Source organism: Malaclemys terrapin, chromosome 1 (assembly GCF_027887155.1).
Source record: "Malaclemys terrapin pileata isolate rMalTer1 chromosome 1, rMalTer1.hap1, whole genome shotgun sequence".
NCBI classification, from domain to species: Eukaryota; Metazoa; Chordata; order Testudines; family Emydidae; genus Malaclemys; species Malaclemys terrapin.
The window spans coordinates 4,547,135-4,561,479 of record NC_071505.1 but is presented as its reverse complement, the minus strand read 5'-3'; the positions used below and the strand labels follow the sequence as shown (position 1 = coordinate 4,561,479).

Genomic DNA, 14,345 nt, shown 5'->3' with positions numbered 1-14,345 from the left:
CCTGGTCACCCTAGGGAGGGTGGAGGCTGCAGGGCTGGGACATTCGGCCCCCCAGACCCAGAGATAGCGCCTCGTCTGTGACCACAAGTTAATTACATAACTGGGTCATGTGCCATTCCGGGGGGGGGGGGAGGGAACACAGCCAATGTGCATTGAGCTCCCAGGGATGGAGGGGAGTCGCCCGGCACAGAGCCTGGCTGCAGGAGCCCCATCATACCGCCCCGCTGTAGTCAAGGGGCACCAGGCCTCCATTCTAGGGAGTCAGGACTAGAACCTGAGTCCCTTTGCAACAAACAGCTGGGCTGCTCCCACCGGAGCTAAAGGAGCGCTCCCTCGGCAAATGCGAGCAGTGGGCTCTTATCCCCTCGCAGGGTGACATGCACAGATGTGCCCCCAGGGGAGCTGCACAGCCCTCCCCCGACACTGCCAAGCCACGGTGCCCCTAAATGCCCATCACCATGCCGGCAGGGCAGTCCCATCCAGACAGAGCGTTGTGCTAGGCACCCCGGCCCCCAGTGCCAGCCAGGCACCCCCAGGTTATCGCAGCCTGGCCCCCAATCCCAGCCAGGCACCCCCAGGTCACCGCAGCCCAGCCCCCGATCCCAGCCAGACACCCCCCAGGTCACCGCAGCCCGGCCCCCAGTGCCAGCCAGACACCCCCAGGTCACCGCAGCCCGGCCCCCGATCCCAGCCAGACACCCCCCAGGTCACCGCAGCCCGGCCCCCAGTGCCAGCCAGACACCCCCAGGTCACCGCACCCCGGCCCCCAATCCCAGCCAGGCACCCCGAGGTCACCACAGCCCGGCCCCTGGTCCTAGCCAGGCAGCTCACTCCCATCCCATCCCCTCCCTGCACGGTGGGGCACTGTGGGGAGGAGGGTGGAGGGCCCGGCACGGGAGGCATGGGAGGCATCCCAGCAGAAGAGAGATGAAGTGATGGGGGGGGGATGGAGAAATGCGGGGGGGGAGGGGATGGAGAGATGCGGGAGCGGTGGAGAGATGGGGGGGTGAAGGGTCCGGCGGGTGGGGGGGGGCGGAGAGATGCGGGAGAAGTGGAGGGCCAGGCGGGGGGGGGGTAGCCCAGCAGCGGAGGGATGGAGAGATGGGGGGGGGGGTGAAGGGTCCGGCGGGTGGGGGGGGGCGGAGAGATGCGGGAGAAGTGGAGGGCCAGGCTGGGGGGGGAGCCCAGCAGCGGAGGGATGGAGAGATGGGGGGGGGTGAAGGGTCCGGCGGGGGGGGGGGTGTTGAGAGATGCGGGAGAAGGGGAGGGCCAGGCGGGAGGGGGGGTAGCCCAGCAGCGGAGGGATGGAGAGATGGGGGGGAGAAGGTCCGGCGGGGAAGCGGGGGGTGGAGAGATGCGGGAGAAGTGGCGGGGCAGGCGGGGAGGGTCCGGCGGGGGGGCAGCCCAGCAGCGGAGGGATGGAGAGATGGGGGGGAAGAGATGCGGGAGGGGTGGAGGGATGCGGGAGGGGGTCCGGCGGAGGGATGGAGAGATGGGGGGGAAGAGATGCGGGAGGGGTGGAGGGATGCGGGAGGGGGTCCGGCGGAGGGATGGAGAGATGGGGGGTGAAGGGTCCGGCGGGGGGGGGGGGGGGGGAGGTGGAGAGATGCGGGAGAAGTGGAGGGCCAGGCGGGGGGGGGGGGTAGCCCAGCAGCGGAGGGATGGAGATGGGGGGGTGAAGGTCCGGCGGGGGGGGGAATGGAAAGATGGGGGGAGGGGTGAAGGTCCGGCGGCGGGGGGGGTGGAGAGATGGGGGGGGGATGGAAAGATGGAGGGGGGCTGCAGCCCCACTGACCTGCGCGCTCCTGCCTCCGGCCCGGCTGCTGCGCCATGGCCGCTCCCCGAGCCGCTGTGCGGACGCGGAGCCGGGGCGGGGGTGGGGGGAGCCGGGGGCGGAGCAGGGTCCCCCCCCCGCCTGGGGGCGGGGCTCCAGCCGGGCCCCCGCGGAGCCGCTGCAGGACGCTGCGCGCCCCCCCCCCCCCCCCCCTGACCCGCAGCCGGGGCTGAGCCCCCCCGAGCCCAGCCGGGCCGGGCTGCTCCGCTCCAGGTCGGGGGGGGGGAGTCAGCCCCCCCCGGGGGGCTTTAACTCTTCGCCGGCTGGGCCCTGCCCACGCACACAGGCTGGGGCTGGGGGCTTTGGTCTGCAATGACCAGGAATGGGCGGGACGGCGGGTCCCTGCCCCTTAGCTGCTCTGGGGCACTGGGGTCAGACTGGCTGCCAGGGGAGAGCTCCCCCCCCCCCCCGCTGAGCCCCTGCGCTGCCCCCCCCCCCCCCCCCCCGCACAGCGCCCCTAGCGCCACACCGGTGTCAACACGGAATGAGCGGGGAGGCCACATCGGGGTTGCACATCTGTATGGCAGGCCAGGTAGGGAAGTCTGTGCCCCCCCAAACAGCCTGCCCCCCCCCGCCCCCAGCCAACCCCTCCCACTTCCCGCCCCCTGACTGCCCCCCTCAGAACCCCCAACCCATCCAACCCCCCCTTCTCCTTGTCCCTTGACCGCCCCCTATCCAACCCCTCCCACTTCCCGCCCTCTCACTGCCCCCCCCGGGAACCCCACCTCCTATCCAATCCCCCTGCTCCCTGTCCCCTGACTGCCCCTCCCCTATCCACAGCCCCGCCCCCTGACAGCCCCCCTGGGACTCCCACCCCCTATCCAACCGCCCTCTGCTCCTCGTCCCCTGACCGCTGGGCTCCCTGCTGTGGTTTGTTATTGTAGGGTTGCCCCTAGGAGCGCTGGGCTCCGTGCTGTGGTTTGTTATTGTAGGGTTGCCCCTAGGAGCGCTGGGCTCCGTGCTGTGGTTTGTTATTGTACGGTTGCCCCTAGGAGCGCTGGGCTCCGTGCTGTGGTTTGTTATTGTAGGGTTGCCCCCAGGGCTGCTGTTGATTACGATGTCGACAATCAAAGGGGGCATGATCACATGGCGCTTGCTGATGGACCTAAGAAACCCCCCGTGTGGGGAATGGCCGCGAACCACTCAGCAGCCCCCAGCACTGAAAGGTCAGTGCCGGCCTGGAAAAACCAACTCAGCCCGTCAGCAACGGGGACCACCCGGCCCAGCTCTGCGCTGCTTCCCCCGCGCAGCGGGCAGTGCCCGCGAGGCCCCTGGAGCATCAGTGACCCAGCCCCTGCTTTTTGAACCCCTTCGCTTCGCCATAGACCGGGCGCTGCTCCGGAGAGGTGGCTGCCAAAGCCGGGCTCGCAGTAAAGAACCTTTGGAGCTCCCGGCTGCCCAGCCGGGCAAGGGCGAGCCCACGGCCAAGCTCACGGGCCTGGAACTCGCTCCCCACTCTCCGTCCCTGCCAGGACTGGAGGGTGAGGCTCCAGCTCCCCTTGGCAATGCAGGGTGACCCCCCGTGGGCAGGGAATTCAGCACGCTTCGCTGTGGCTGCCCCGAGTGAGGTTGGCATCGGCTTGGGTCCCGGCAGGCTCAAAGACGTGTGCCAAGTCTTAAAACATTGTACCAAACTAGCGTCCTTCTGAAAGCCTGATCGTTTTCCAGGCTGCACGGCCGAGTCACTCCCAGCGAGAGCAGGGTGGGACCTCACAACCCCTGACCCCCCTGGGACAAAGTGAGAATGTTCTTAATGTTTTCTCTGAAGACTGTGTGCCTCAGTTTCCCCATGTGTTACTGAAGTGTCTAGGTGGTGGGATAAGGGTGTGTGATCGGTGCAGAGACGCCTAGAGGGCAGGTATGATGCCGACTGGCTGCCTGGGCACAGAGAATGGCCGATACTCTGTGTCCTGGTAACGGATATAAACTTCATGTGCCCTAGGCTGGCTGGGCGTCAGTGCCGGCTGCGGAGTGGGGGTGCAGGGCCCCTGTGGGGGCGGGTGAGGCTGCCCCAGGCATCCCAGCCCGGTGGACTCACTGCGGGGAGCTCACGGGGTGAGCGGGGGGGTGAATGCTCCGAGGTCAGACCCAGGAAGCGCTGAAGCGGAGGAGGCTCCTTGCCCTGCGGGGAGTGGCCCTGCGGGGAGAACCGGCACCAGAATCCTGCCTGGCTCCGTTCCCAGCGGGGCCAGAGCCCCGAGCCTGGGACTCCGGGGCACCCCCAAACCCGCCGCTTCTGCCCCAGAACTAAAGCAGAATTGCCATTGGTAGGACCCATAGCAGAGAAGTTCCCCTTCTGTCCGGCGGTGGGCAGTCTGCCATGACACTGCTGTTCATGACCGGTTCTAGTCCCCAGTGCCGTAATTAAGGAAGTCTGTGTTGTTAGTTAAGGAGAGTGCACCTTACATTGCTGTGGCATCTTCCAAGCCAAATGACCCCCAAACACCTCACTCACCGATTGCTACCTCTCTAACCCGCTGGCATGCAGCCACCTCTGGGGCGGGACGGTGGCGCTGGTAAACAGTGGCCAGCAATGCTCTACGACAGGAAGTGGAGAAGAAGCCAGTTGAAACTGGAGGAGCCGATTTGTTAGCCCAAGAGAGGAATCACTAAATGGGAACCTGGTCGGGGCATCAGGGTTCACACCCTGCGCCTTGCAAAAATTGCCAGGGGATCTTCCCTGGGCTCAGGACCTTGTTTTTATCTTGGATCGTTTGAACAGTGGCCTATCTAGCCACACAGCGCCCTGCAGCGTCACGCCCACTGGGCACAGGGGTGAGCACCATCTCAGCTGGGGGGCACCTCTACTGAGTCCCCCACTTGCTTCCTCAAGGAACCTCCTAGCACCAGAATGGGGCACAAGGGTCAGCATTGAGGCAGAGGGGTGACTGCTCCCATACTGAGCTCTGCACCCCACTCCTTGCCACACAGTGCCCCCTAGTGCCACACGGGGGTATTGGGGTCTGCACTGGGGGAGCGCCCCCTACTGAGCTCTGAATCCCACTCCCTGAAGCACAACGCCCCCTAGTGCCACACGGGAGTATTAGAGTCTGCATTAGGGAGCGCCCCCTACTGAGCTCTGCACCCCGCTCCCTGAAGCACAGCGCCCCCTAGTGCCACACGGGGGTATTGGGGTCTGCACTGGGGGAGTGCCCCCTACTGAGCTCTGCACCCCGCTCCCTGAAGCACAGCGCCCCCTAGTGCCACACTGGGGTATTAGAGTCTGCATTAGGGAGCGCCCCCTACTGAGCTCTGCACCCCGCTCCCTGAAGCACAGCGCCCCCTAGTGCCACACGGGGGTATTGGGGTCTGCACTGGGGGAGCGCCCCCTACTGAGCTCTGCACCCTGCTCCCTGAAGCACAGCGCCCCCTAGTGCCACACGGGGGTATTGGGGTCTGCACTGGGGGAGTGCCCCCTACTGAGCTCTGCACCCCACTCCTTGCTACACAGCGCCCCCTAGTGCCACACGGGGGTATTGGGGTCTGCACTGGGGGAGCGCCCCCTACTGAGCTCTGCACCCCGCTCCCTGAAGCACAGCGCCCCCTAGTGCCACCCCGAGGTACTGGCTGTGGGAAGAGCGCAATGGAGCTCCTTGCAGCATGCGGATTTTCCCTCTAGGTTCCGCCAGTGCTGCTCAGCTCATGAGATCCGAGTCCCCCATCGGTGCGGGACATACTGCAGCTGCTGAGTTCCCTGGCTCTGCTCACACTTCTCCCCACTAGCCCCCGTGTCTCGAGAGCACTTACCCAGTGGGAGAGATCCCAGCTCCCGCCGCCCGGCTCGCCTGGGGGCCGAGGCCTGGCTCGGGTTGCCATATACCCACGCGCTGCACTCCTCCAGCCTGGCTATGCTACAGCCCCGGGCTGGGACTCGAAGCTGCTCACCGCCCTGCTGGAGAAGAACAGTAAAGCAGGGGCCTGTGCACGCGATAAAACTCCACCTGTGTATTTAGTGCCGCTCACCGCCCCAGGGGGAGACAGGCCCGGTCCGGCTGCAGGGCCTGCCACCCCTCAGCCCACCCCTATGCTGGGGGAGCTCCCCTATGCCGGGGCTGCCGGTCGGCGGGGGGATTGCGGTGGGCACCAGTTCCTGGGAATTGCACCCAAAACCTCCAGCTTCTTTCTGGATTGGCAACCCCTGGCAGCTGGAGGGGGAAAGGTTCGCTCAGGCCCTCTGCCTCTGTAACCGAGTGGCTCCAATAGTCCAGCCCAGCCCCTGGCGCCACCCAGTCCTCTCTCCGGTCGCTGCAGTCAGTGGATGGGCAGGGGCTGGTTCTCGGGGGGTCTTTCCCTAGCAGCCAGGCAGTGCTGTGCGAGCTAAGGAGGCCTCCCCCATCCCACTTCTCACTTCCGCTCATGGGGCTCATGTAGCCCAGGGCGGGCTCTGCCTCTGGGTGAGGGAGTTTGAGCCAAATTTAGGGGGAAGGGGGGAGGGGCGGAATCCATTTCCCCACGATAAAAAAGAAAATCTCGCGGTGTTCTTCTGAACAGCTGTGCCATCCAAACGGCAAGGGGATGGGATGTGAATGGTGAAATGGGGCCAGGAGGCCGCCCTGCCAAAGGCACGGGGTCCTTGCCGGGACCCTCCATATTGCTGGGACTAAGTGATGGCTTGTTCGCCTGCTGCCTTTTTATACCTTTCTAAAAAGGAAACACCCCCCCCCCAGCCCCGAGGCAATTCCACCTTAAAACCCAGGGCTAAGGGAGTATTAGGGGTGCACAGATAAGTGCTCAAAAATCAGGCTGTGACACAGTTAAGTCAGGGGCACCCATTAGGAGGGGCTGGGGGGGGAATACCCCCCCACACACACACACGAATTTTGCACTTGCTCAAAGTTCAGTAGGTTGCCGGGGGGGAGAGGGGGCATGGCTCTATCGCTTTTAAGCCATGGTCCCAAACTAACCCAGTACAGCTGCTGCCGGAGAGCTCTGGACCATCGCTCTCGCTGTGTGGTCCCACTGAAATCTGACCCAGCCACTCCTGTCCCAGACGGAGGGGCGGCCGGGCCAAATGGCGCTGCGACCTGGCGCACGGACACTCTGATCTGGTACAGTCCAGTGTAGGGAACTCTGCCGAGACCTTGACTCCTGGATCACTGTCTCATGCACTGTGGGGGCAAGAGCGAGGGGAGGCTCCCCTGCTGAGGGAGACCCGGATGCAGGGGGGCAGACCAGAATTTTCCCCCTCATCACAAGAAATATCTGAATTGGCACCACTGAGGTTAGGTCATGGGCAACCTTAACTCTGCCCCCTTGCAGGCATCCTTTATGCTATAGCCTGTAGGTACATGATCACATACAATTTCTCAGCTATGACAATGTTTCACTGCAGCCTTAGGTACCTGGGTAGTGTCTTGTAGCGCTGCATCCTACTCTGTATGACGGAGTGCCCAGAAAAGTCATTTATAGTTAAGTACACCGGGTAATGTTCTTATATGACATAGGACAGATTACGTGGAACAACACAGACTTGGCTGGCAGATGTACGCCACCCAAGTTAGCCTCCTGATCCGCTGACTCACACCCCAGAAAGGCCTTGCTGCGGGTGGAGAAAAAAATGCACAGTTCTTATCTGCTAAGGTAATGATTGTGCTACATACCTTGGAGCAAAGATAACCCAGCGCAGACCAAGACAATGACCAGTATGATAATGAAACTAGTGCCAGGATAAAAGAATAGAAAACATGTTATGAGATGCTGAATACACTTATCTATGATATTCTATTTTCTTTTCTGAGTACCCAAAGGTGATCATGAAATTAAAGCCTGCACCATAACAATGCATGTGTGCAAAGGGGGCAGAGTTAAGGTTAAGTGAGCAACCTTAACTTTGGCCTTCCCTAGCATTTGCACCATTATTCTTGCAGCCGTACTAGTCACTTAATGCAGTTATGGATGGGATATGCACATGATGCTATATTAATAGACCGTTGTATCTCATCCCATCACACAGCACTATGCAATGCCAGGGGGCAGCAGCTCCCACACTGATCGATGCCCTCTGCCATTCCAGTCGCTAAGAACCTCTGCCCATGTGCTCTAGAAAACCAGGCAGACAATCCAGAAGGCCAAACTTTTCCGAACAATCAAGAATCTAGGAAAATAGGAGGAGAGACTCTTTAGAGCAACGCTGGTTGATCACACGGAGAGGTGCTCTAGAAAGGCACACAGTCTAGCCAGAGGCTCTCGAAAGACATCCTAGATGGAGAACAATGTTAGAGAAACGCACTTGGCCGATTACTAGCTAGAGATGGGGCTGGATGGGGGTGGGGAGCGAGGCTGTCCTTTCCATTTCCGTCCAGCACAATGCGAGCTCGGGCTACCCTGTAGCATCCTCCGATTCCCTTCTATCCTTCTCTGACCTTGCTAGAGTGCCCATTGCCACGGTAACAAGGTGAGGCAGGAATATCCCATCCCTGAAAGCCAGAGCGAGAGGAAGATGCGCTGAAGGCCCAAGGTGGGCCGGCCACTGGGGCTGAGACGCAGATACACACCGAGGGGAGGGACACGTCAGAGACGAGCCCCGGGAAAGCCGCCGAGCGAGATCTCGGCGCCAGGCAGGGGGAAGAGAGAGGGAAGGGGGGAGCTTATGGAACTGGGATCATTTCTAGGGCTAGGCGGGTTCGGCCGAGTGCGGCTCTTGTGGGTCCGTTTCTGCTCCGGGCTCCGATTAGCCTGCTGGGCTGGAAATGGGAGTTTGGGGTAAGCAGCTCAAGGGAGCCCTTTGTCCTTAATCCTCCTTCGATCCCCCCCCCCAAAGGGGTCAGGGGCTGAGCCAAGCTCCTCTCATTAAGCTGATTTCACCTGCTCATCCTTCCGGGGAGGGGGCCGCTCCGCCTCGCAGCTCCCCACCGCCTGCCTCGTCCCTGCTAGCGCTGAGCCCGATCTTGTCCCTGGGACGGGGCGGGGGAAACGGGGCACCAGGCCAGCTCCAGGGTTCCCCCAGTAACCCAGCCTGGAAGGAGGTCAGCTTTTGCCTGGCCTGGCCAGGCTGGGATCTCCAGGGGCGGGTGCACGTGCCGCCTCCTTCAAGCAGAAAGGAGGGCGAAGCTCGGCTCACCCCATTTCCCGGGCACAGCCTGCGATCTCCACTGTGGGCCAGGGCGGCCGGAGGACGGGGGAGCTTTGCATGAGGGTGACTGGGGTAAGGAAAGCGGCTGCCTCCGGGCAGGCCTGTCACACAACGCTCAAGGTGCTGCATGGCCTCCCCCCTCGCGGCCTCTCCTAGAGCCATCTTCACAGGCCTCGGTGGGCCGGGACTGGCTGCTTCAGCCCTCACCGCCCCCAATGACACGAGCGCTGCGAGCGACCAGGGCAGAGCCCAGGGTCGATGTGGGGCTGCTGGGGGTGGAGGTTTCTAAGATGCCCAGAGATCTGGGTAGCGAGGGACTCTGGTAGCCCAAGGGGCTCAGACTCTCTCCAATTTGTCAATGTCCAGTTGGAAGTGCTCTCTAACGGCCCTGTCAGAAACAACGCGAGCGCGAGCGTGGGGGTGAATGGTCCCACCCCCTCGAACGGCCTGGAAGGATCACGAGGATCTAACATGGAGTTGTGTTTCTAGGGGACGCCAGGTGGACAGCTAGGCCAGTCTGGTAGTTACACTAACAGGCTCGGACGTGACAGAGCTGCAGTGATGGCCCAGCCCTGCCCCAAACACGCCGGCTGAGTCGTTCCATTGCTCTCTCAGCCCCGCCTGTAAGTATGGGGATATTAAGGCTCCCTTCCGTGTACCCTTTGTCTGCTTCGGTGTGGAGGAACAGGGGACAGGAGTGAGCGTGTGTCTGCGCACAGCGGGGTCCTGATCTTGGCTGGGTTCTGTAGGTATGACTGGACTATAATAAAATGGGCCTGTCGGGGATCCCACAGCTTTTAAACAGGCCCTTGGAAGAACCCTTCAGTGGACCTGATCCCCAGCGGGTCCTTCTCATCTTTCAGGGCAGGCCACGCGGCCTCCGAGATGCCAGCCCTCCCGTTTCACACCGCGAGCTCTGCCCAGCGCGTCCAGCTGAGACTTGTCCGATCTGCAGGGACCAGGGCACCTCAGCCAGTATTTGCAGGGGCACCAGGCAGCCTTTCCCTAACAGAGCACGGTTCATTAGTCAACTGGACGCGGCCTTGGGAAGTCCGTAGGTCAGTGCAGAGAGATGAAGGAGAAGGCAGTCCGTGCCGGCCAAGCCCACGCACCACCCGGCCAAGCGGCCAGGGAATCCTTTTCCAGCACTCTCTCCGTGCCCCTTGTCTCTGCCAGCCCCAGGTGCGAGCTCCTGAGTCTCCCCAAAGGCCAGGTCTGAGCCCCGCCATAAGCGGTTATATGGACCCGTGGTGCCCGTGCTCCACCAATATTCAGGAACGTGGGCCCGGTGTAACGATGCTGCCCTTGATGGGACACTTCCGAGAGGGCCAATTCAGGACAAATTGCTTAGAGCAGGGCAGACACAGCCCCAGGCTGGGGTTTCTATGCACACCGAGGCAAACCAAACCAGCCAGATAAAGAGGACTTCGGTCTCACTCCACAGGCTAACCACAAGTCACACAAGCAATTCCCTCAGACATTCCAGTTTCCCAGGATCACCACCAGTGCCACTCGTTATGGGGATGAATGGTTATGAAAACCAATACCCCGTCCCCAGTAAAAGAAAAAAGGTTCTCCGGATCCCAAAGGACCAATCCCCAGACCCAGGTCAATATACAAATCAAATCTTACCCACAAATCACACTGTTGCCAATCCTTTAGAATCTAAAATCTAAAGGTTTATTCATAAAAAGAAAGAAAAACAGATGAGAGCTAGAATCACTTAAATGGAATCAATTCCATACAGTAATGGCAAAGTTCTTGGTTCAGGCTTGTAGCAGTGATGGAATAAACTGCAGGTTCAAATCAAGTCTCTGGAACACCCACAGCTGGGATGGGTCAGTCAGTCCTTTGTTCAGAGTTTCAGTTTGTAGCACAGTCCCTCCAGAGGTAAGAAGCAGGATTGAAGACAAAATGGAGATAAAGCAGGTGCCTTTTATAGTCTCTTCCCGGAGTAAGGACACCTCTTCGTTCTTACTGTGGAAAACTACAGCAAAATGGAGTTTTGGAGTCACATGGGCAAGTCACATGTCCATGCATGACTCAATTCTTTACGCCTGGCAGCCAGTGCCCACATGCTATCTTGAATGTCCCCAGGAAGACTTCTTATGTGGATTGAAGTCTCCCAAGGTCCATTGTCAGTTAAGTGTTTTTTGACTGGGCACTTAACTTGCAAATTCTTTTTTCAAGAAGCTGACCAAATGCTTCATTGAGGCTACTTAGAATCAAAACACATTGAGATACAAGTACCTAGCCAATTCAACCACTACAACGATACACACATACAGACCGCGTAATCATAACCAGCAAATCATAACCTTTCCATAGACAACTCACACGACAACCTTTGTCCAATATTTGCTGCAAATATATAACAGTGGTTGCAACAATGATTTACAAGATCACAGGGCATGTCAGTAACGTCACACCTGGCTCCACCAATGTTTGGGCCTATATTTTCAGAGCCATCCTGTCCATAGAATGGACCAAGGCAACCGCCCCAGGCCCCACGCTTTGGGGGGCCCCGTGCTTCAGGGGGACACAGGGTCAAGAGTGGCAGCAGCGAGCAGCAGCCCCAGCACGGCCCACCCCACCTCTCCCCGCCCCCACTCCACCCCCTTCCCCCAAGCCACTGCCCCCGCCCCTGCCCCGCCTCTTCCCACCTGTGCTCTGCCACCATCCTGCCCCCATTCCACCCCTTCTCCCAAGCTCCCGCCCCTGCCCTCCCACTTTCAGGCTTCCGCCCCCTCCTCCAAGGGAGGCAGCAGGGCAGGGCAGGCTGGGGCCGGGTCACTCGCTGATGCTGGTACCAGGCCCCCCGCTAGCCCACCAGGCCACCCTGGACCCTGTGTTCCCCTGAATCACGGGCCCCCCCAAAGCGCGGGCCCAGGTGGTTGCCTTGGTCCATCCTATGAAGGGGATGGCTCTGCTTAGACCCGTTCTGGGCACCACCAATAATTATACAAACCTGGCACCCTGATCCCAGCCGCCTGTCCCCTCTTGGTCCATTGTCCTGCCCCTGCAGCCCCACGCTGAGCTCACACCTTCCGCCTGCTGGAATTTCCCAGCCTTGGGGTTCCTAGTGCCTTTCCAGACTCTCCCTTGCTCTGGGTCGGTCTCGGCCAGCCCATTAATCCCACCCCAGACAGTTACGTGACACCCCCCGCCCCCTCGGCTCCCAAAGCAGCGATTGAACCCTTTCGCCCCCGTGAAGTGGGGCCGATCGCTGGGCAAGGAGGTCAGTGCCACCATGCGTCTCCTTCACCGACACACGACAGGAAATTCCCACGTTGCCACAGGGGCACATGCGGACCTGCTGCGGCAGCACCCGGCAAAGTGGTGTCTTTCACCGGCAAGATCGGGGGAGAGGATTTTTCCTGAATAAAAATAATAAATTAACTAATGAAGATATCCTATCTCCTAGAACTGGAAGGTCATTGAGTCGAGTCCAGTCCCCTGCCTTCACTAGCAGGACCAAGTACTGATTTTAATCCAGATCCCTAACTGGCCCCCTCAAGGATTGAACTCACAACGCTGGGTTTAGCAGGCCAATGCTCAAACCACTGAGCTATCCCTCCCCCTCAAAGGCCTCTGGCTGGACACAACAATTCAGGCACATGACCACCAGCATCACTGACCTCTGGGGTGTTCTCACAACCCCACCTCGAGCAAAGGGGAAATTCTCTGGGAAACCCTCCCCATACTCAATTGCAAAACAGGGCTCGTCCGGGATTTGAACCCGGGACCTCTCGCACCCAAAGCGAGAATCATACCCCTAGACCAACGAGCCACCCTGGAGCACTTTTTCCAGCTGTTGCTGTAGGTGCCACCTCTGCAAAGCAGCAGCCCGGTGATCAGGTTACACTGAGGTCTTGCTACCCGGCAGCACTCGGGGCTGGCTGCTGCCTCATCCCCCTTCCCGCCTGGGGAGTCTGCAGAGCAGACGGGGACTGCCAGCTGCGGCTGCAGGCCGGACAAACAGCCATTGAGTCGCACTGCACCCGCTGAGCCAGGATTCGCTACAGCTGGCAAGGGAGGCTTTTCGTACCCAGCCCCCGCTTCTCACTTCCTTCCTACTGAGCCTCCGGCACTCGCCTGCGATCGGCCTGCGCCCAGCCAGCCTGCCCGGCAAAGTACTGCGTATCCCCCGCACACGCCACACAGCCCCGGACCCGCAACAGAGCCCTGCGCCCAGCCAGCCTGCCCGGCAAAGTACTGCGTATCCCCCATGGGATGACACGCACACACGACACAGCCCCGGACCCGCAGCAGAGCCCTGCGCCCAGCCAGCCTGCCCGGCAAAGTACTGCGTATCCCCCATGGGATGACACGCACACACGACACAGCCCTGCACCCGCAGCAGAGCCTTGCGCCCAGCCAGCCTGCCCGGCAAAGTACTGTGTATCCCCCATGGGATGACACGCACACGCGACACTGCCCCAGAGCTCTGCAGGGCTCGAAAGCTCGTCTCGCTCACCAATGGAAGTTGGTCCAATAAAAGCTATGACCTCCCCCGCCTTGTCTCTCTAATGTCCCGGGACCGACACAGCTACCACAGCGCTGCAGACGCCCAGTGACTGGGTTCGGATTCTCCCTCTGATCTGTGCAACAAAAGAGTTACGAATAATTGAAACAAACTTACTAAGCCAATGTAAATATTCAACTGTCCCAATGCAATGCTAAGTCCCTCCCAGCACGTCACCGGCTCCGTCTACCTTTCAGCCCGCTGGGCCCCGTCGGTTTTAGCCCCTCTGACCTGGTTTGGGCACCAGCATTCCAGGAGCAGCTGCCAAAATATTTTTTGTCTCCCTGTACAATTACTTCCACTCCCTTTTTATCCGGTGGGGGAGAAGGGCAGGTCGTGGTTATGTCATGCACAGACATGTGCTACTTACATGGTGTGACGGAGCAGGGAGCAGGGCAGATTTGACCTGGGAATGTTGCAGGGGGGGTTGCAGTGGGGATGTGGGACTTCCCTTGAAGGAAGCTACCTGAGCTGTAACCTGAGCCAGGAACCGGGGTGGGGAGAATTAACACCTTCTGCCCGGGAGACTGGACAAAGGAGAGGAGCAGCGGGAGGGGCTGGGAGTTTTAGTTTCGGTTGGGGCTGGGTGGTGCAACGCAGGGAACCCCAAGCTGGGGTCTAAGTTCCCTGAACCTCCCAGAGGGACCTAATTGAGGGGGTCTGGTCGTACCTACACGCTCTGCTTGAGACTGTGTTCCTGTCCTTAAATAAACCTTCTGCTTTACTGGCTGGTTGAGAGTCGCAGTGAATCTCGGGAAGAGGGGTGCAGGGCCCTAACTCCCCCACACTCTGCTACACATGGGGTGTGGAGGCGGGGAATAGGCTGATCTGGGATATACCCAGAGCAAGACTCATACCCCATGCCAGGGGCGGGCAAACTTTTTGGCCTGATGGCCACATCAGGTTTCGTAAAT

General features: G+C 60.5%; 1 protein-coding gene and 1 non-coding gene across 4 annotated transcripts in view; both read right to left on the bottom strand.

Moving 5' to 3' along the window:
* Positions 1–1,878, bottom strand: part of CCDC136 (coiled-coil domain containing 136) — a 35,529-nt gene extending 33,651 nt beyond the window's left edge. For all 3 annotated transcript variants that reach the window (XM_054011521.1, XM_054011399.1, XM_054011474.1), the window contains exon 1: positions 1,796–1,878. In XM_054011521.1, the coding sequence (XP_053867496.1) occupies positions 1,796–1,832 (37 nt within the window). In that variant the 5' untranslated portion in view covers positions 1,833–1,878. The remainder of the gene's footprint in view (positions 1–1,795) is intronic.
* Positions 1,879–12,624: 10,746 nt separating this feature from the next.
* On the bottom strand, positions 12,625–12,696 carry TRNAP-UGG (transfer RNA proline (anticodon UGG)). The gene has a single exon. It is a non-coding gene; the product is annotated as a tRNA-Pro (tRNA).
* Positions 12,697–14,345: the final 1,649 nt, after the last annotated feature.